A 22,143-nucleotide genomic window follows, 5' to 3' on the forward strand; every position below is an offset into this window, starting at 1 on the left:
TTTCCCCCACAGACTTTCAAAACATTAGAAGAAAAAATACATGGAAAACAGGCTTCTTCAAAAAACAAAGCGATTTTTATATTCATTGTCAAGAGGACAAATCAGTGGTGGATGTAATATTGCCCCTACTTTATTATAATTAGATATTTATAGAGCACAGATGAGTTTATTTTCATAATTAGTGGCTGGCATTAGTAAACGAATTTGCATACACAGTTGGCTATCACGGCAGTAACTTATTTTCAGGGCTCTTGAGTCCTAGCAGGGACAAGAGGGGCTCAACTCCTCAAATCAGCTTTCTTAATGTTATTACCAGCAAAATGCAATCTACATGAAATCATGTTCAAATTCATGTAGCTTGATTGTCTCTTTCCAGTTTGGCCGGTGTTGATTAGCTCAGCATTAGAAGGCCAGTGATCAAATCTACGTGGGAAAAATACACATAAACAAATCAAAAGGGCCGTCTAAACTCTAACGGACTAGAATAGATCTTAGGGTCAACACTAACTAATCCAGTGAATACAAAGCTCTGCAGAGCAAAAGAAAAAAGAAATTAAGACCACCCGCCAACCCAGCTGTGCTAAAGGTTTAAAAATCAGTTCTTGGCCATTACTGAAGATGTCAGATACCACTCTCCCAAGTCATTCTCTGCGTTCTCCATACCCTTCTCACACTTTCCCACACCACTCTACCAAATCAGCTGTAACAAACACATAGACCATCCTCTCCTATGGCATGCCAAGGGTAGGAAGGATTCCTGGTACCCTGATCACAGCCACGGACAAAGAAAATTAATCAAACTACCTCCCATTGTTGACATCCAGTAAGAAATCTCAACGGAATCTTTTTCACCTCCCTTCTTCTCAAGCCAAAGGTCAAAAACTTATGGCTCATGCACCAAATCGTCTGGCACGCAGGTGCACACCTGTGTGTGTGTTCATATGTACATACAGAGGAGAAGATACCTTTAGATGACACTTTTATCACATACACTTCTGGCTTTTCTTGAGCATCTGGTGACTGTACCTGGATCCTTGTGTGGCAGCGATCAGCTGGAGCAGAGTGGAGGCTGCTGTCTTTGACAGATCTTGCGCTCTCCAGTTTGCCATGATCCCCACCACGACCTATTGCTTCTCTTACACCAGGACACTACTTATCCCTAGGTCTACTTCATAAGACTAATCAGGCTTTTAAGTCTGTGACCCCTGCCCTGAGTTCAGTTTTAAGGGAAGATATTTGGTAACCTCTCCAGAACAAGCAACCCCCAAACGGACTAGAAGAAGGGGTAGGAGGCCAAAATACACTCTCAACACATAAACAGTAGCTGTCAAAACAGCTGATCAAGGCTGTTGGCTGAAGTCCTCTGGGTGAGCCTCTTCCAGGTAAGTTCAAGCCTGTTTTTGGCCATGTCCTGCCAACGGCTTCCTGAACAGAGTGGGTTTTGTTATAGCCTACCCACCCTGCTCGGTTTTGTAGATTTAACTTCACAATTCTCTTCATTATGGGTTTACTACTTCATCGCTCAGCTTTAAAAGAATGACAGCAACTGAGGCATATTCCTTCTTTTCTCTGACCAACATCTAAGAATAAATTCAAGACCTTCTCCACATTTATTCTGGTGTGATCTATAACATTTTCCCTCTGACACTTGCACACACAGGGTCAAGAAAAGGCCGTAGGGAGGAGGAAACTGGAGCCAGAACATGTGGTCTCACTTCATGGCCTATTGGGGCTCCTTTGCTCATTGCTTTGGGGTCATGAGGGTTGTGATAAGGGGCATACGTTCGTAAGTGGAGTGGTTCCATTAATAACACCAGTGTTGACAATCTAATCCTGTCCATCTCCCCTCCTCCCATATCTAAAATCAATTGTTTAATTCAGTTAAGCCATTACTTAATTTTGTAAGCATTCATCAAGTACAACTCTGACCATAGTACGGAGCTGGTGTAGAACGAGTGACAGAGAGGGCAAAGACACAGCCTTGGTCTTTTGTGGGACAGGTTGCAGGGAGTGGATTGAAACACATGAGTAAATATGACTCAAGGCAGTTTGGCATAGGTACCTTATAACACAGCACAAAGTCTGGCAGACCTAGGAGCCCTGGATCTTGAAGGATAAGAGGGAGAAGCATGTTCAAGGACATTCAAGAAAGAGAGTGGAGCTTGAGCGGAAGTCTGAAGGCAGGAGAACACAGTGAGGATGCAAGCAGAGTGACTTGGGGACTTTTGAAGATGGGAGAGCTGGCAGGGGTGATGGTGGGCAGGGGGTTATGCCCACTGAACATAAAGCGGGGATGGCACCTTGACAATTATACAACAAGAATCTACCCAAAGCTTTTAAACAGATGAGCTACATGACCCTATTTAATTTTAATTTTGGTTTCTTTTCACTTTTAGGATGATAAACGACAGCAGGATAAGAAGGATTAGAGATTTTGAGTCCTTTCTGCATGGAACACACTATGCTAGACACATCTGGATGTTAACAAACAAATACATTTGTCTTCAACTCATGTGCAGTCTAGTAGAGGGAGTGGTCCAGCTCCCAAATAACTTGCATATAAATTGTTAGGGCAGTCCGTGGAGGAAGAGCCCAACTCTGAATGGAGGAGTCAAGGAAAATATCACATAAGAAGTGAAATATATGTATTTTCCAATGGGCAGAAAAAGGGGGATGTGGGACTGTGAAAAGGTAGAAAAACAGAATAAGCAAAGGTAAGAGATGAAGAAATTCTAGTGAAGTTATTTGGTATTCCACTTGGCCGGAGCAGCAATTTTGTAGCTAGGCTTAACAGGGGAGTAGGATAAAGGTAAGCAGGACCATATGGGGGAAGGCTTTGAAAGTGAGATCGCTAATCCTGCATTCCATTTGGTGGGCAGCAGAGTTTAAGCAATTCTCAACCACTGGACAGACTAGAAGAGAATAGAGGCAGAAAGACGAGTTAGGAGAGGGCAATAACTGAATAAATGCTAACTGGAAACTGATTCAGGGAGCTGACAGAGATGCAAGAGACATTTGGAGGAAAGTCTCAACAAGCTCTGTCTCTACCAAATGCCTGGGAGTAGGAAGGTTCAGAAAGGAGAATGGTAGAAAGTAATTCCTGGGTTTCATACCTGGTGATAAGGGTGTTGGGAACTGCATCGACTCCATTAAGGGAGACATCATAAAGGGAAGCTGGTTTGTGGGCAGATGATTTGAAGGTTGACTTTGAGCCTACGGAAGTGCCTCCCTCACTGGGGCATTCACATAGACGTGTGTTACAGAGAATGCAAAGCGGTAGGCTGGAACTTACGACAGGTCAGTGCAGACTATAGCTAGAAGGCTTAAACATGGAGGTCACCGTTGCATCTGAGAGAGGCAGTATAGAGTGGGGGTTAGGGGCACAGGTTCTGGGTTTGATTCTCATTTAGTAGTCATTGACTTACATGATCTGACTCTGAGTCTTATCGTTCTTATTCATAAAACAAGAATGCCACCACCTACCTCACAGATGTGTTGTGGCGTTAAGTATGGCAAGCCCATCAAGCATATAGTACAATGGCTGGTGCGTGAGGAGCGCTCCACAAGTTTTTTTTTTTTTTTTTTTGAGACAGAGTTTCGCTCTTGTTACCCAGGCTGGAGTGCAATGGGGTGATCTCGGCTCACCGCAACTTCTGCCTCCTGGGTTCAGGCAATTCTCCTGCCTCAGCTTCCCGAGTAGCTGGGACTACAGGTGCGCGCCACCATGCCCAGCTAATTTTTGTACATTTAGTAGAGACGGGGTTTCACCATGTTGACCAGAATGGTCTCGATCTCTTGACCTTGTGATCCACCCGCTTCGGCCTCCCAAAGTGCTGGGATTACAGGCGTGAGCCACCGCGCCCGGCCTCCGCAAGTTTTAGCAGCTGCTAGTAGTGGTGGTAGCAGTGACTCAGAGCAAGAAAATAAAATACGTGCAAAATCTAAAAAACACTCAAAACACCTATGTTATAGGATGCTGTAGGGAATTAGGGAAAGACGAGGAGAAAGACGGAGACTGACTCTAATCTGTTGTCATAGGAGCCAGTGAGAGAAGGAAGAGGCAACAGTGCCGCATGCATCAGAAAAGTTGAGTCCTCAGCAGACTGGTGGCTTTGCCTATGATGAGGTCACTGGCAGCCTTCCACTGAGCAGAATCAGCGGAATGGTGACCATACAGCCAGATGTAGCCCTTTAATCATTTATTCCTCTTCCTCTCCCCACTTTCCTGCCCACCTCCTTTCAAAAGATACCAACTTAGCAATGGGGTAAGGGTTCCCCATGACAGATTTCTGAGAATAAAGCCACCTGGGATTAGCATAAAAGGAACAGACAATCAACCAATCCCACAGTGGAAAGGACTGAACTGCCTCCACGGCAACCACACATAACTTTTCAAAGACCCAGAAAAGCATAAAACTCAATAAGAGATAGCCAGTTCAGACGCGTCACTGAATCCACGTTTTCAATAACTTGTCAGCTCCTTTTTTTTTTTCAACATCCTCATGGCAGAAAACACATTTCCTACTTTGGTTACTTGCCAGTCCTTGAAGGAAGAGACAGTACACAGATCCACTGAGATAGGGGCTGGAGAGTTAGGAAGGTACCAGGGAAGACTAGATGCAGATACATATTTATAATTTATCAATTAACCTCTCCCTTCACTCCGAAACAACTAATCCAATTTGAGCTGGTGAGCCAGGTTCTCTAGGCTTGGGTGTCTGACAGCTTTGATAAGAAATGGATGAGTTACCCAAAGGTGTGACGTGATGAAAGGCATGCCAGAGTGTCGGCGGCGCGAGCTCACTCGCTCGGCCCCTGTCCTTTTCTCTGCCCACCTGGCAAAAGGCTGGCTTTGTAAGTTAAAATCCTACGTTATCTCTTTCTCCTCTTCCTCCTGACTCTGTAACACATTTTCATTCCTATATTCTTTCACACCCTCCCATTCCCACCCTTCTGAGACCATCACCCCATCAGAAAATTCTGAATCCCACATATACAGGAAATATGACACAGGAAAAAAAGAAATAAATATATATCCCCCCCAATTCCACATTAAATAAAATTTCGGGCAATTCACCAGTCCTCTCCCTTTCTCGTCTATCATCCTTCCCCCACCGATGTTATCCCCAAATTCAGTTATTCCAAGTAATAGCAACAATGATACATAATTTCATACTTCCCCTGTTCCCTCAATACATTTACTGGGAGGGGATCTTAGAGCACCCTGCATGGAAGTAACCTGTATCTTCCCCACACTGCGTAACCACTTTCAGAGTCCCCTGTTCCTGCTAGAAAGAGTACGAGATCATGCAGAAGGCCCACCCTCAGTTTAGACGGAGGCAGGCCAACACAGAATCATCCCCAAACACTGAACATGAAGTGCACTGAAGGGAGATGATAGCATTGGCTTTTGATTTTTATTCTTATTTTTCAATCATTGTTAAAAGCATTAATTTATAATCTGGACTGTATTCAGAATCGACAATCCTCTTGGATGCATGAATATTTCAAAAGGCAGATTGACAGTTACAATGATAAAAATAAATAAATAAATAAAGTGAGCTCTACCTTTACTTCTACCTACAGAAATGAAGTGAAGGTCCAATTAAGTAGAGGAAGCATGGTGTCCACCATGGAGGCGGGGAGAGAGGGAGAGAGACAAAGAGAGAGAGAGCAAGGAGAGTCAAACATCAGCACATTGCAGACACACCAAGAGACGGAAAACACACAAAACAGAAACTCACAACAGTAAAGGCAGCAGCATCGCAACATCCTGAGGAGGCAGCACAAAACAAACATACAATGTGGAAGCTTAAACAAGCAGTAACACTGTGACCAGCAAGGCTGCTCCATCAGCTTCATGTTCAAGTTGTGTCCCATTCATTTATTTTCAGGCCCATCCTCAGAAACATGACAAAGTCGGCATGCAAAAGCACTGGACAGCCACATGTATGCGAAATTGCATGCACTTAATTAATCTAGCAATGGTTAGGGAACATCTCGGAGAAGCTAGGTTCTCCTGTATTTTCCCAACATTAATATGAGTTATGAGGACCAAGAGGATAACATATGTGTATAGGTGGTGTACACACAACATACATAAATATTTCCACGCCTATTTATGGGCATCAAAAACAAATTATCAAGATTCAGTGGAAACCAGACAGAAGCCTCCTTTATGTTGAAGGAATAAGGAAAAGGAAGAGAGTACACTGGTGAGAAGAAGAGCATCGGTTTTTTTGGGTAATCATCAGACGGGTGAGAACAGACAACGGGGTAGAAAATGGAAAAGAATGAAAGGAAGAGGAATGCAGTCAAAGAACCATCTTAAAAACAGATTAAACTTCAAGTGGCAACGTCAAATACTAGTAGCACTGGCCACCCAGAAGAATTCTGCATCCTTTCCTGAAAACCTCTCGAAAGAGGAATTCACAACATCCACATCTATAATTATTTCTTTCTCTCTTTCTAGAAGGTACCAGACTTATTCACCCGGAGCATGGCTGTATCTGAAGCTCTGTGTGCACACATAAGGAATATAATAGTGGTTCTCCAAATGCTTTTCGTACCAGTGTTGGGATTTACCCTTCCAAGATATCCATGCTGCATCAGTGTGTCTGCAATAAGCTAAATCAAGACCAAGGAAGTCCCCATCAGCCAATCCCATCTGCCACATTCTGCCCTATGATGCACTTAGTTCTCCAAGCCACAATAAAAGCTCGGAGGACTCCCAAGGGGCAGCTAGGAGCATAAAGCTAAAGAAGGTGAGAGGGAAAAAAAGAATGGCGGAGGAGGTTACTGGGACCCTAAGAGCCTGCTTTTGCTGGTATAACTTGTCACCAAAGTTGAGCCACTGAATTCCAGCAATTCACAGAGCTCAGTTCCTCCCACTTCACAGAGATGTGCTTAAGTCTTTCGAGCTCCCTGGACACTGGTCAACATCAGACACATCTCCAACTCATGTCCAACTCACAGTCACTTGCTGTTGGCTCTTCCTTCCCTCACTAAACTGCAAGAACAGAGATTTCATCTCAGCCTCTTCTGGAGCCCCTTCTAATACTATCAAACTCACCCAATCTCCTCTCCCAGTTCTATTTTTTGACATATGTTCTCTACCAAACCATCTCTTCACTAAAATTTCCGGAGTCCACACCACTGATCTTGGCTTAGGTCTGGGGGATACATTTACATTGGAAAAGTAGGCTTCCTCCTTACCCTGCTTTGTCAGTTCAGGATGCCCTGGACTGCTCACTTCCACAGCTAACTGGAGGCCATAAACAAACTTCTTTCAGCCTTGGGTGGTTCCTTGATCTGATCATACTGCCCTTTATGGCAAAAATGTCTGATGGGCTCAATGTTAGGGAGCAGGGGAGGGGAGGTCCCACCCTCCTCAAAAGATCAAGAAAAACAGGAATATATGGAATGATCCCTCTTTCCTCTTTTCTTTGGTCCCCCAAAAGAGGGGCTGAGTCCCATGTACATTTCAACAAGACATAGTCAAGAAAAATTATAGTTTTTCTGGTTACAGGGCAAGGTAGGTAGACCAATCTTGCAATCATCCCGAGGCTCAGAAGAAACACAATAGCAGCAATTGAACTGTGAAGGAAAAGACAATTTTAAGTAGGCTCAGCTCTCAAATTCTGATTTAGGCTGATAATGTGGAAAATTTTTATTTAGGAGAAAAAGGCTTCATTCACAGCCCACCCTGTGCTTAGCTGAGCTGAATTTCCTGCCCAGTTCATTCCTTGCATATTTGAATATTTTAGGTTGCAGATGCTGAATTTACAGATCTTTATATGCAGTTTTCTTCAGGGTGTATAATGAGTTAGAATTCTGCCATGAGGACATTAGCATGTTCTTTAGGTGCTTTTTGCTTTTATATAAAACTGAAAACAGTCAAACCCCCAAGGGTTTCCTTTGACCATGGAGGGCAGATCATTATGGGCAGTGGAATGGAGGGGAAGACAAAAAGAAAATCGTTCCTCAGAGGGAACTCAGGGAGGAGCCCAGCTCCTCTCCCCAAACCTGGAGCCCCGGCAAGGGGTCTAGGGAGGAGCAGGAGGAAGTTAACCGCTTGGTTGCTCTGAAATTAGCTTCATTCACCCCCATTATCGACACCGTCATGCCTGGTTTCATGCTTCCCTCTCGGATGCAGCCCAGCAGGGCCAGCGCCCAGGATGACAAATGGCGGTGGAGAATGGAGAAGCCAAGGGGACAATGGGGGTGGGAAACCACGATGCATCAGGGAAGGTGCCCCCACCCCCACTGCGGGGTGGCCCTGCAGCCAGCCTGGCCCAATGCAGGAAGGACAGGCAGCAAATGGCCTGCCAGTGACGATGAGGCTCTGTGACCAGCCAGAGACACGGAGGCAAGCAATTCGGGCAGCTGCAGGACCACAAGCACAAAGCACCTACCTTGTTCACTCATCATGAGGTGGGAGAGGCCTTGAGGCAGGGAAAGAGGGAGAAAGGGAAGAGGAGCAGGGAAGGGGAAGGAAAAAAAGAAAGAAGACAAAGTTAAAATCCCAAATGCAATACAATCTTCTCTTAATTCTCGAGTGGGAAAAGGAGTGTCAGGGGCCACATATTTGCTCACATGTCACGGACTCCACACACACATACTCTGGGGCATGCAACAAACACCGACAGCCCAGCCTTCCTGCTGCTCAGCAGAAAGCCTGGCTTTCTGGTTTACCGTCTTGTGTTTGCGGAACTGCTCTGGGCCTAATCATGAGAACTTTCCTTTTACTGTTGTTCTATGCCATAGATAGGATTTGTGACAGATCTGTTAAAGATTAAGTCCCTTGGGAAGCAGACTTAAGATGCCAGTAAAGCAGGTTTCTTTCTTTTAAATAGCTTGTCATAGTAATACATGGTCACTGTAGAAACTTGGGAACAGTCATCAGAACAAAAAGAAAAATATCAGTGGCAATCCCACCTTCCAGAGATTACCATCCAACTTTTTTCTCTAGATAAGTCTTTTCTACAAAAATTGAATCATATGGAATATACCAAATACGTTCCTGCTTGCGATCGTTGCTCAGACAACCTGGAACTGTTTCTATCACTGTCATCTTAGCCCAGGGACAGTATCACTTCTTCCACCTCTCCTCCACCATCTTTCCCAGAAAGTCCTCCACTTGATCAGGGAGGTCTAGCCTAGCACTGAATGGGTTATCAAAGGTATGCAAAGTCCCAGCAAACAGATAAGAGAGCCTCTGGATATACGGTTATGGAAGTCAAACAGGGAAATTAAGAGCTCCTTGGCTCAGGAGAGCACAAGCCTTGATAAATCTATTTAAAAAAAGAAAAGATTTTCAACCAGGAACCAATTACGCCAGTTATTTGCTCTTGTATTGGTTCTGTTATTACTGGAGATATTTGACAATATCCAAATAGCTCCAGAGAACCTTTACTCTGAGCAAAATTTAGGGATATTGGGGATTAATAAAGGAAAAAAACCCTCTAAAGTATGGAAACCTCTAAATGGTTTTGGAGATTACTGGAGATTTAGAAAAGTAATCAGAGGCAAAATATAGGTCAAGTGACTGACTTTTAAAAGATCAATGATATATTAAATACACAGATACATATGCCATAAATGTCATGGGGTCTATTTTTTAAGCAAATTTCATTAAACTAGAATAATATTTTAAATAGTTACAGTGTTTGTTGCTCTAGGACCAGGATAAACATGCATGGAAGAATGAGATCATGACAAAACAAGTCATTCTTGTGATTTGTTTTGTTCAAAAAATTTATTTTGGGTCTTTAGTGGGGGAAGGGGATAGTAAGAACAGAAGATAAAAGGCCCTAGACTTGGTTAAGAGAAACTTCCACAGAAATAACTGTTCTTAAAAATGCCTGGTGGAGTATGTGGAAAGGGGAACAGGAACAGAATAGATGTATGAATTCAGTAGGTGACCCTCACAAGAGTGGCATACACCTGTAATCCTAGCACTTTGGGACACCAAGGCAGGAGAATAGCTTGAGTCCAGGAGTTCAAAACCACCCTGGGCAACATAGCGAAGCTCTGTCTCTACAAAATAAAAAGTTAAAAATTCACTGGGGGTGGTGTTGCATGCCTGTAGTTCGAGCTACTTGGGTGGGCATTGAGGTGGGAGGATTGCTTGAGCCAAGAAGTTTGAGGCTGCAGTGAGCTATGATCACACCATCTCACTCCAGGCTGAAGGACAAAGGAAGACCCTGTCTCAAAAAAAAAAAAAAAAGAGAGAGATAGAGGAAAACAAAAATAAGAATGATCCAAAGAGCTACCTAAGCGTCAAATAGGGGGTGAAAAAAGGCAAACATTTTACTCCTGAGATTAAAGATGTTTGGCAGCTGCAGGAAGAAGTGAGTAGGAAGGAGATGAAGAGTCATTTGATCCACATAAATATTTTTTCAATTTACCAGATAAAGAGTGAACAGGACATCTGGTAGTAAGAGGGGATTCAAACCTCATAAAAACCCCTACAGTTGTGCCTTATCTTATGTGCTTCCCAAAGTGTGTTTCACTGAGGATATACATCAGCCACCTTAAGTGCTCGTTAAAAATGAAAATCTTGGGTTTCACCCAAGACCTAATGATTCAGAATTTTTGGGAGGAGTTGGGGGCCAGATCTGAATTTTAAATGAGTTGCCCAAGTGATTCCTATGCTTACCAGAACTTGAGAGCTACCCCTTTGGAGTGGCATATAAATCAAATTTTGGTAAATTAAATCGTATAGTAAATACACTAAGGGGAATTGGATATTTAATAGAACCCTGCAGTGGATCCTTTTGTAAAGGGAAGAATCCTTTTAAAATGCAAATAACTCACCACCTGTGTTTTTAAAACTCAGATATGTACTTATCAGGTTTTATTAAACTACATATGTAGTTGCAGTATTGCCACTCAAATAAAATGTTGATATTCTTCAACTTATAAAAACCCTAGATGGAAATACTAGGCCAGAAAAGGACATATGTCACCCTGATGTCAAAACTTTGGTTTTATAGGCAATAAAGCAAAATGTATATGAATCAGTGTGACAGGAAACAGGATTGGGGGGAGAAACTATGGAACCATAATATGGTTTGTTTTATTTTTCTTTTTGAGAAAAGAATATTCTTCCACTTTCAAGGGCTTTGACATCAGTACATTTTCTTGCACAAACCTGTCCTCAGAGCTTGCAGAGCTAAAAACTGGAAACCAAGAATTTCATCATGCCCAGGTCTATTTTGAAATTCTGCTTCTCCGCCTTCTACCTCAAAACACTCCTACTTGCTGCTAAAAATCTCAAGCCCCTCAAGAGTGAATGGAAGCACTAATAACCAATCATCCAAACAATTCGTATATCTACCACATGCATAGATTGAATGAGGTAGTGGGGCTACAGGGAAGTGTGGGACATGACCCCTGACCTCTAGAGTTCAGTGTAGCTGAGAAGGTGTGCATGTGCTTATATTTATACACACACACATACACATGTTTGACATATATACTGGTACCTGACAGTGATGCATAGGGGTTAAGATCAAGAACCTCAGAGCAAGAATTGATTTCCAACTCTGCAACTTTCTAACTTGTGACCCTAGGAAAGTTGTTAAATATCTCTTTGCCTTGATTTTCCTATCATAAAATTTGAATAATGCTTACCTCAAAGGTTATTTTGAGGATTAATTAATGTATATAAATTTGTGCCTACACATAAGAGCTTTTTTTTTTTTCTTTGAGACGGAGTTTCCCTCTGCCACCCAGGCTGGAGTGCAATGGGGTGATCTCAGCTTATTGCAACCTCTGCCTCCCGGATTCAAGTGATTCTCCTGCCTCAGCCTTCTGAGTAGCTAGGATTACAGGTGTGTGCCACCATGCCTGGCTACATTTTGAATTTTTAGTAGAGATGGGGTTTTGCCATGTTGACCAGGCTGGTCTCAAACTCCTAACCACAGGTGATCCGCCCACCTTGGCCTCCCAAAGTGCTGGGATTACAGGTGTGAGCCACGGCCCCTGGCCTGACAAGAGCTTTATAAGTGTTGTTGTTGATGTTATTTTTATTATGCTATGAAAATATAATGACGTATAAGACAACACCTATTATAATACCTGACAGACAATAGGTGTTCAGTGTGTGTTTGATGATTGAATGAAAACTGAATGGATAATTGCTAAGTTTCAAATGATTAATTCAGACAATAAGATCTGTAGGGACTAGAAAGAGGGTCCCAGGTGCTTAGAAAAGGTTTCTGGAGGACAGAGGAATTTTAAACAGGTCCTGGAAAATAATGTAGGGTTTAGATGGAGGACCTTCCAGGTAGCAGCATGATCTCCCAGGATCATAAAGTGCATTGGTAAGGACTTTTCTGCTCAGCTTTTCAGAAACAACCAGAACACTGCCGGACACCCAGTTGGGATGTAATAGCATGCCAAACAAACAAAGGAATGAACACATATGCATAGTTCACATAAGGAAAAAGTGAAAGATGATCCTAAGAATCAGAGTTTGGAGGTCTTGCGTTTCAAGGCTAAGCAAAGTGGACTTGATCTTGTTGCTGATGGGAGACATCAAGGGTTCATGGGCAAAACGAAAAACCCAAGGAAGATGATATTGAAGAAGATTATTTTTGCAATACTGTGGACAAGATGGATTAGAGGAAAAGAGACAGCGGCAGAGAGATCAGTTACAGGGGAAGGGCTGATATTAGTATCATGGCAGCAAGAAAGAAAAGGAAAAAGAGTATTGAATAGGCTTTGGTGATGGATGAGATGCTTAGGAGAGGGGTGGATGGGAGACTGGGGGAAACAGTAACAGAAATAGGAAGGTGGGATGGGGTAGGGAGACGGATTCACGGTGGTGGGGATGAGTTCTGTTTGATGTATAAAGAACTGAAAGGAAGAATCAGTCAAGCCAAAGATCCAATGCGCCTTTAACAATGCAGGACTACAGTCTGAGAGAGAGTCAGGACAAGTATTAATGTAAGGGCTTCTCACAGCCCCTTCATGGACAAGAGGGTCAGCCCCTGTGTAAGTGAATGACACTTCAAAAGAAAAGGGGATGGAGCCTTTAGTCTTAACCTGGGAGAAGTTGGGAAATATCAAGATATCCTGGAGACTCTTTTTTTTTCTGAGCATATTCAACATTAAGATATAAACATTGAAATAATTTTATATTCAAAAAAAAGAAAAAGGAACTATATGGCTTTCCAACATAAATTATAGAAAATAATGCTCAAAAAATCTTAACTGAGGAGGATATAATTAGCAAGAAAGGAAACAGAATCTATACTAGGTATGCGTTCTGGGTGTTGTTAATGAGGAAGGTGTAAAAATGAAGATGAGTCTTCTAGTCGACCTCAGAAACAGTGGATCAAATGGCATGCCCATCAGCAGCACTCTCCCAGGCCACACTGGGACCAGCAGCTGGCTGAGTTTGGAGTTTGGCATTTACTCTGGGCTTGATATTCCAGGGCTGCCAAAAGAAAAGTCACAGGCTAAAACAGGGGTTCACAGAAACATAGGGGACCATGCCTTTCCAAAACAGACTCACCATAGGCTTTGAGCAGATCTGCAACTATGACTCAAAATCCAGCACCATTAAAGTTCACCTAAGGATGAACAGGAGATGGGCTGGGACCTTTTGATAGGCAGGCAATTAAGAATTGCCAATGTAGAATTCTTGTAGAACTACAATTCCTTTTTTTAAAAAATGTTTACAAAAACACAAAAAAAGCAACGGAAGTGTCTCCTGTTTGATGTCACACCCTGAAACAGTGCTACTCCAGCTAGATACCAACAATGTGTCTGATACTTTTGACCCTTCCGCCTCCCTCTTTCTAGACCTATTAATATATTCCATCCTTCTTGTGCCTGCCTATCTGTGGGGCACAGGTTCTCAGGGTACAGAGAGGAATAAGAAGAGAAAAAGATCACCAGGAGGTAAGACATACAAAGTTGAAATTGCCTTAGAATAGACTGCAAATCATATGTAAATTATATGCAAAGTACACGTAAGGCCCTCTAAACGATGTTACACCCTTTGGGAAAATCCCCATGGTGATAGCTATGGCTGCTTTTGCAGCTCAGGAAAATGGAAATGGCTATGAAAGCAAAGTCATTTGTAAGCGGCTGTGGCCATCATGAAGCCTGTCATGAGAATGACTAATACAGAGAATAGAAACCATTTACTGAAACAGGCTAGAGGAAGATGTCATGTTCAGGAACCAGGCCAGAAGTTGAAGGTCTCCATCATTTAAGCTAATACTGACTCCCTCAAACCTATAATATCCCACCCACCTCAGATGGTTTTCAAATCCATCCTTCTTTCCTTCACCCTGGCTGGGTAATTGGCGAAAGTATTTCAGGGGAAGGATGGAAGTCACTCACGGGGGGAGAAAAAAAGAAAAGGATTCAGGGGAAAAAAAAAAAACAAGTTATCTCTGCCAAGACTTTTATTTCACTTGCTTTCAGAGTAACTTTTATCCCAGTGAAAAATCCACATATATCATCTCTTTTTTTTCATAGTGAAGTGGAGAAATTAAATGTCACTAATTGCTGCCAGTGCCAAGTGCCAACGATGAATTCTTATGAAGCCACAAGGACTTTTTAAAAGAGTAATTACATAAAATCAGAAGGTCATGGAAACATTCACCCGATGTTTCTGGAAGAACTAGGGAGATGTTGAAGGGGAAAGAGGGTGGCCTCCACCCAAAATACAGAAGCCAAAAGTGTCTGTAGGGTGACCAAGAATTTGGAAAGGAGAGAAGGGGAAAAACACCTCGTGTTGTTCAGATTTACATTTTAAAGAGGAAAGGGGCTTAATAACCCCCCAAAATGACCTGGGAAAGGAAGAATTTCATCTTCCAGTTGAAAAACACATCTTGACATTTTAAGCACTAAAGAGAAGAAATTCCGTTAACTTGGTATAGAGAATTACAATAACAGCTAATATTTGTTGGTTGTTTATCACAGACAAGGCATGGCTATGTGTTATCTCATCAAATACAACTCTATGGGAAAGACATTGCTATCCCATCAGTTTTACACGTGAGAAAACCAAGGCTGAGACCTAAAGTCACACTACCTTAGTGAGGGGTGAAGTGAGGACTCGGCACCAGCAGATGGACTTTCCAGCCTGTGATGGCAACCATGACACCAGCTACCCTCACTAATTCAGTACTAATGGAGAGGAGAGGAGGCATATCTCAGAGAATCCAGAAGCAAAAAATAGTGACTAGACATCAACTTCATTTATGACCCTGGCCCAGCGTAGTTTAAAAGAGCCCTGGGAAGCCCTTTTAAATGGCTGTCTTCTGTCTCTCCTCAATCTTCCTCTGCAGAATCACCTAAAACATGAAATTCTTCCTTCCCCAAGTTATCCAGTGGCATAAAGCCACTTCTCTCTTTAAAATGCAAATTTCAACATGAGACACACTCGGACTCCTCAGTCATGGATACTGTCATGTGTGAGATCATCAGGGCAGCCAGGCTAAAGGTTTCCAAGACAGGGGCATGTACAGGAGCTTTTGAATAGAGAAAGACAGAGACATGCAGGCTGAAGAAGTCTGCCACTGTGGGTGGGAGAGAGGGCACAGGGGACAGGGTGGAACTGAGAATAAGAATGCTTACAGGAAAGGGGAAGGGTCTGAAGAAAGCTTCTGCCTAAGTCCTTCTTTTTTTTTGAGACAAGGTCCACTCTGTTGCCCAGGCTGGAGTGCAGTGGCACAATCGTGGCTCACTGCACCCTCAAACTCCTGGGCTCAAGCGATCCTCCCACCTCAGCCTCGTGAGTAGCTGAGATTACAGGTAAAATCCATAATTTTGTCTTAGACCAGACCTTCCCTGAGTAATTCCACGACCTTCATTGTAAACTTAAATATCATTTTTCTGCCCAGACTTCACTAGTTCCTTACAGCAGAGCCTAGGCCTGCTCCACATCTGGATCAATGACATGTCTGAAGTCATTCATGGCATGCTATCTGGATGTTGCAATGACCTAAACCTAAAAATAATTTGTTAGATATAAGAATTAGGGTCCAAATGGATGAGAACAGGCAAAAGTGAAATTTAATTTTAAAGCCTATATGTAAATGCTGGCACTTAAGTGCAATCCTCTGCCCTCAACCAACCAAAATAAAAGTGTTCAACAGTCTCCCTTTTTCTCAGCATTGTCTGTACCAGATGTAGGGTTTTGGTTCAGTGTCTGTTGCCATACATTAGGAGAGGCATTAGTCAAGTGGGGTATTCATTCCAAAGGAGAATACCTAGGATCATAAGGCACCCAAAACACGTCAACATGAAGAACAGCTCAAGGAATGTGCAACCCAAACAAGAGAGAGCTAGGTAAGAACACGAGAGCTACCATCAAGCGTTTTTAAAGTAGTACATGCATGATGAAAAAAAAAGCAAGCACATTTGGCATGAACAGAAAGTAAAATAATAAAGAAAAAATTTCATTTGCCAGAAATGCCACAGAAAAGAGTCAGAATGAGGCTGTAAGAGATAACTACCAAAAAGTCCTCCCAACTCTAAGGTTCTTTGCCTCTATGAATTCAGAGGATCTCTAAAGAGACCAAGAAACATATTGAGCTGAACTGTATGAAACTGCTGATGAGTGACTGCTTTTGACCCACAAAAATGGTGGTTTCAAATGGCTGAAATCCCCAGAGAACACTGCCCATAATCAGAATGGTAGGCTTCAGCGATAGCCTGCCACCACCACAGTCACGCTATACAAAGCTTCAAATAATCACCTAACAGCAATTATGAGCTAACACGCAGGATAATCAACTGTTTACATATGGGGTTTTGGCTCTTCTACCAGCTTTACACAGTACCGAGAATGGATCAAACAGTTGGACTGATGATGATTTTCAGAGACACAGAAGAGAGAGATCCTGCTACTAATTCTTCAAGATAGGGGTTGTCCAGATTCCAGCCTCTGGGTTTGGCCCTTCCATGATACTACCATGTTCATCCTCACCACCTAGTCCTGTGTAGTATGTAATCAGACAAGCCCACTCGCTGTTTGCCACTAGACCAATATTGTTCTTATGGCATGGAGGCTGGACTGAACAGAACGGGTTTCTTCCTATCACGCCCATGAGTAACCAACAGCTTCTGTATGGCCTAACTACAGGGCAGGGGGAAAGAATGTCTGCAGCATATTTCCAAGCTATTCCATCTCTTAATGGGGAAGAAGTGGTGAGGTTTCCTCATGCATTAATGCCATGGAAGACAGAGACAAACGTAGGTATACCCAACACTCTAGGTTCTAAAGGATCAGCAGTGATGGCTTAGAAAAGAATCATTCTAAAGGAAAGAAAGTCTTTGCTCTCCAGCTGTCAGGAACTTTCCTAAAATCATTCATGAATGACATGAAGCTAGAAGGGACAGCTGATGCACTAGATGAAAGCACTGTACCCAAACAGACCATAGTGTGCTAGATTTTTAAAATCCAAGCTGGATTTAACAAAGTCAAAGAATGATCCCAAGCTTTAGTCAAATAAATCAATTGCACAAGTCCAGAAGGGGGAGAGAAATGGCTTAGCAGCAGGACACACAAAAATAGTAAAGGCTTTCATTGACGTTAAGTTCAATTAATACTATAATCTTTTTTATTAAGGCTAAGATATTTGGTGCTGTCATTAATAGATGTCTAGTCTAGAAAAAGGGTATCCTGGGACCACTCTATAATGAACTGATCCCAATCATGTTCATAATACTTTATGTGGTGTGGGCATCCTTCTTTGGAAAGGACACAGAAAATAAAATATGTCATTTTTCAGAGAACAGTGACCTGGAAGAAAGAATTTAAACCCCTCACAGGAGGATGTCTAAAAAAACTGGAGATGTTTTAGCTTTTAGAAAAGAAGATCCTTAAAGACAAAAGCCCTGTCTTCAAACACTGGGAGTGTAATTAGAGTATTCTGTGTGTCTCCAAGGGCTGGAAGCTGTAGAGGTGGTGGTGGCTACAGCAACTTGCGATAAGAAAGAGCTTCCAAGCATTCAGTGCTGTTGGAATGGAATGGAAAAGCTAAAGGAGCAATGAGTTACTCATCTCTGAAGCGGTCCAAGCCAAGTCTGAATTAACTCCTACAGAAGAGATCCAAAAATTAGGTGCATAGAAAGCCTTGACAATCTATTGGGCCTCGTCCTTCCCTGAAATGTTGATTCTAACCAGTTTTCTGAGCACCTACAATGTGGCAGGCAGTGGGGATACAGGCATGGATAAGTCTCTGTTCTCAAAGAGTAAGACACTGCTGCCCTTCAAGTGCCCATGGTGGCAGATAAGGGGGCCAGAAAATACACAGCTGACCATAGTGTATCATCATGATGGTTTTACTAGCCCTATGACCTAAAAGCCATGGGGAACTCAGAGGAAGATTGTCATCCCATCCTCCCTTCTACCTCCTCTTGACAGCCTCCGACACTGCCCATAATATATGTGGGGATATAAAATTGCAGTGACAAGTGAAGCTTTCAAGTCCCTTCACCTTCATGATGACTTGACTTTAAGACAGTGATTTTCAAATTTTGGTTATATTAGAACCACCTGGGAGAACAATCTTAGTTTAAGGAGCCAGGATCTCATTCAACAGCTCTCCAAGTGATTCTGATGCATACCAGAGTTTGCAAACCACTGCTCTCAACCATCCAAAGCCTGGATTCAGATCCCAGTGCCACCTCTTACTAACGGTGGGACTTCTGAGCAAGTTAACTTTTCTGCGCTTCCTTCTGCCTCTCATCTGAAAATATCTGTAAAATGTCCTGCCTCTCATCTGTAAAATATCCTTTCAGGATCACTGGGACAAATCTGCATATGGAATACACTTAGCACAGTTCCTAGCACATAGGAAGGGCTCAAAAGCATGTAGTTATTGCTGTCATTATTTAGGGGACTGGTCTATCTATGTCCTCTCTCTGCCCTGCCCTCCATCTCTTGCCAACACCATTTCTCTAACAAGCTGGCAGCATTAGCAGACCACCTGCCCAGTGCATCCTCAGATGCCTCCCTACGTGGTCACAGTCAGCTAAGCTACCCCACAAAGGGACCCACTGCCCTGGACTCTCAGCTGCATTCCACCTCCTCACCCCTCCTGAGCCCAACAAACTGACAAGCTTAGCCTTGTCCTTACCACACCTCCCTATGCAGGTCTGCAGACTGGGAGGGTCTCCAGGGCCGTCCCAAACTAGCTGTGTGGCTTAAATGAGTCACGTGGGAGGTCTGTTGCCTCATTTCCCCCTCCTGGACAGGGAGGGAGCTGGTCTAGAATAGTCTCTCAGTGCCTCATCAATGACATTTTGAGCCGTGCAAACCTTTGAATGAGGCTCTCCTGCATATCACAGCACGTTTAGCATTCACTGCCCCTTCTTTCTACATGCTCCTGCTGCCCTCAACACTGGAACAGCAAATAAACACCTCCGCCCATTTGGCAGGGGCAGGGGCAGGGGCAGGATATCACTCATGGTTTCTCCAGCTAAAACTCTGGCCTTGCCCTCCAGAACTGGGAAATGAAATGTGATCATAACAAATACCCCGGTGGGTCTTCCTGCCTAAGACAATAAAGGAGGGATTTCGAAAGGCTCTAGAAAAAGGCACCAAGGCCCAGTGATCTGTGTCCTTGAGTGAGCCAACACTGGAGGCAAGATGAGAAGCAGCTCCTTACTCACACTTACTCATCAAGAACAGCTACGGGAGCCAGGGGGGTCTTCCTGGGCCCCAGCCAGGCAATTGGCTGGGAGCTGAGCACTGTTAGCCAGCTGAGGGCCCCCTTCCAATCTAATTACACACAATGGAGGTAGATTTCCCTGCAGCCTGCATCTCCTCCCACTGAGCCAAGCCCAAGATGGACACTGAATAAAGATTCATTCAATTACCTTCTGTCTCAGGGTGAACCCCAATAAAAAGTGAACTTTCTTTCAGCGGATGTGGGATAAAACTAAGTGCTGAGTCCTAAGCACCGCTGATTCATTCAGGAAGTTTTATTCTGTGCCTGTCATGTATTGGCACTGTTCTGGGCCAGGAGGACACAATTGTAAACAGCAGTGTGCCTTTGTGGAGCGTACACTCTAGTGGAACTCCCTAGGAGATGTCTCCTGGGCCACACTTCCAGGGTTTGCATTCTATTCCACCACTTTTTACTGAGTTGTATCAGTGAGTTACTTATTGTACCTGAGCCTCAGTTTGTTTCTAGGTGAAATGGGCCAAACAGCAATTTACCTCCTAGGGATGTCAGAAGCATTAAATGAGGCAAGCAAAACTTAACGTTTCCATTCCTGGCTCAAAATACAAGCTCAAAAATGTCAAGTGTGTTTTCCAATAAGGTAATAAGGAAGAAAAGCAAGAGGGACTATTGCCCCAAAGAATAGCAAAGAAAAAACAAAGTATCTTATAGGCACTACTGGAGTTAGGAGGTTTAGTCTTTGGTAATGGAGAAGGCATTCTCCTAGTTGCTATTCCACAAGGTATCTCAGTCAGATGGTCTAAGCATAGAGCCTCAGAATCAAAGAAGCCTGAAAGCTCATCCGCCTCTAATCTATCAGGTTAAAGGAAAGAAGCCTATTGCCCAGAGAGGTTACCTGACGTGCCCAAGGGCGTACAACTCCTGACAAAAGTGGCAGAACTACCAAGCAGAAATTCCAGACCTGAATTTACATGCTGAAACTTACCATACCTGCTTCTGACTTGAGCAAGGGATGCAATGTCTTGGAGCCCCAGGTCCTTCATCTGTGAAGTGGTAGATGCCTGGCACACTGTGGGTTCTCTGTAAAATACTGGTCTCCTCTGCCCCCTTTTACTGGTTCCTAAGCCCCACTTGAGAACAATGGCTGGGATCTAAGTTTGAGGGACCTCTTCACTGGAAGCGCAAAGGGCAGGACAGATGAGAGAGAACATGCAACAGGAGAGAACAGCTGGTGTGTCTGGGGAGGTTCTACAGCACTGCACAGGAGTATGCCTCTAGACAATTACGGAGACCAAGACACAGCTACAAGGGGGGGTTGGTTTTCTTTTTTTAAAAAAACTTTCTGGGCCAAAGTATCTTCATCTATAAAATGGAGACATGTGCTCAAAGGATCAAATGAGATAGCTTATGTGAACCCCGAAAATTTGAGACAAGTCTCAGTTAATTTAGAAACTGGGTTTTGCTGAGGTTGAGGACGCACTCTGACACAGCCTCAGGAGGTCCTGCTGACATGTGTCCAAGGGGGTCAGGGCACAGCTTGGTTTTATACATTTTAGGGAGGCATGAGACATCAATCAATGTATGTAAAAAGTATATTGGTTTTATATATGTAAAAAGTATATTGAAAAGGCAGGACAACTTGAAGCAAAGGCAGAAAGCGGCAAGGGGGCTTCCAGGTCACAGATAGGTGAGAGATGAATGGTTGCATTTTTTTGAGTTTCTGATTAGCCTTTCCAAAGGAGACAATTGGATATCTCAGTGAGCAGAGGGGTGGCTTTGAATAGAATGAGAGGCAGGTTTCCCGTAAGCAGCTCCCAGCTTGACTTTTCCTTTGAGCTTAGTGATTTCAGGACCCCAAGATTTATTTTCCTTTCACATTTATAATAATGGCCACTTTATACATGGTTATGTACCAGGCAATGCTCTAAAGACTTTACATGCACAAGCTCACAATCTTCGAAACAACTCCATTTTGTGAAAGAAGTGGAACCCCGACAAAGGTAAAGTAATGTGAATAGGTCACAGTGCATTAATTGAGACAGCTTGTCAACCAGGCATCTATCTCTAACCCAGAGGTAGCAAACTTTTGTTTGATAAAGAGCCAGATGGTAAACACTTTTGGGGCTGTGTAAGGCTCTATCACAGCTATGCAACCCTACCTGTGCAGCTCAAAAGTAGCCAAAGACAGGCCAGGCGCGGTGGCTCACACCTGTAATCCCAGCACTTTGGGAGGCTGAGGCAGGTGGTTCACAGGAGGTCAGGGGTTCAAGACCAGCCTGGCCAACATGGTGAAACCCCATCTCTACTAAAAATAAAAAAATTTGCTGGGTATGATGGTGCACACCTGTAATGCCAGCTACTCGAGAGGCTGAGGCAGGAGAATCGCTTGAATCCAGGAGGCGGAGGTTGCAGTGAGCCGAGATTACACCATTACATGCCAGCCTGAGTGACAACAGCAAAACTCCATCTCAAAAAAAAAAAA

At 43.4% G+C, this 22,143-nt stretch overlaps 1 protein-coding gene across 16 annotated transcripts in view; it reads right to left on the bottom strand.

Annotated features, from left to right (window-relative positions):
- LOC108304386 (neurexin-3) overlaps positions 1-22,143 on the bottom strand; it is an 827,297-nt gene that overhangs the window by 693,023 nt on the left and 112,131 nt on the right. For 12 of the 16 annotated variants that reach the window (XM_037738482.1, XM_017528527.2, XM_017528523.2 and 9 more), the window contains 2 exons: positions 8,415-8,444; positions 5,569-5,580 (listed from right to left, as the gene is read on the bottom strand). In XM_037738482.1, coding sequence (XP_037594410.1) covers positions 5,569-5,580; positions 8,415-8,444 — 42 coding nt within the window. The remainder of the gene's footprint in view (positions 1-5,568; positions 5,581-8,414; positions 8,445-22,143) is intronic. The other 4 variants (XM_037738485.1, XM_037738483.1, XM_017528526.2 and 1 more) reach the window with 1 other exon arrangement.

Source organism: Cebus imitator, unplaced genomic scaffold (assembly GCF_001604975.1).
Source record: "Cebus imitator isolate Cc_AM_T3 unplaced genomic scaffold, Cebus_imitator-1.0 Scaffold54, whole genome shotgun sequence".
In the NCBI taxonomy this organism is placed as follows: domain Eukaryota; kingdom Metazoa; phylum Chordata; class Mammalia; order Primates; family Cebidae; genus Cebus; species Cebus imitator.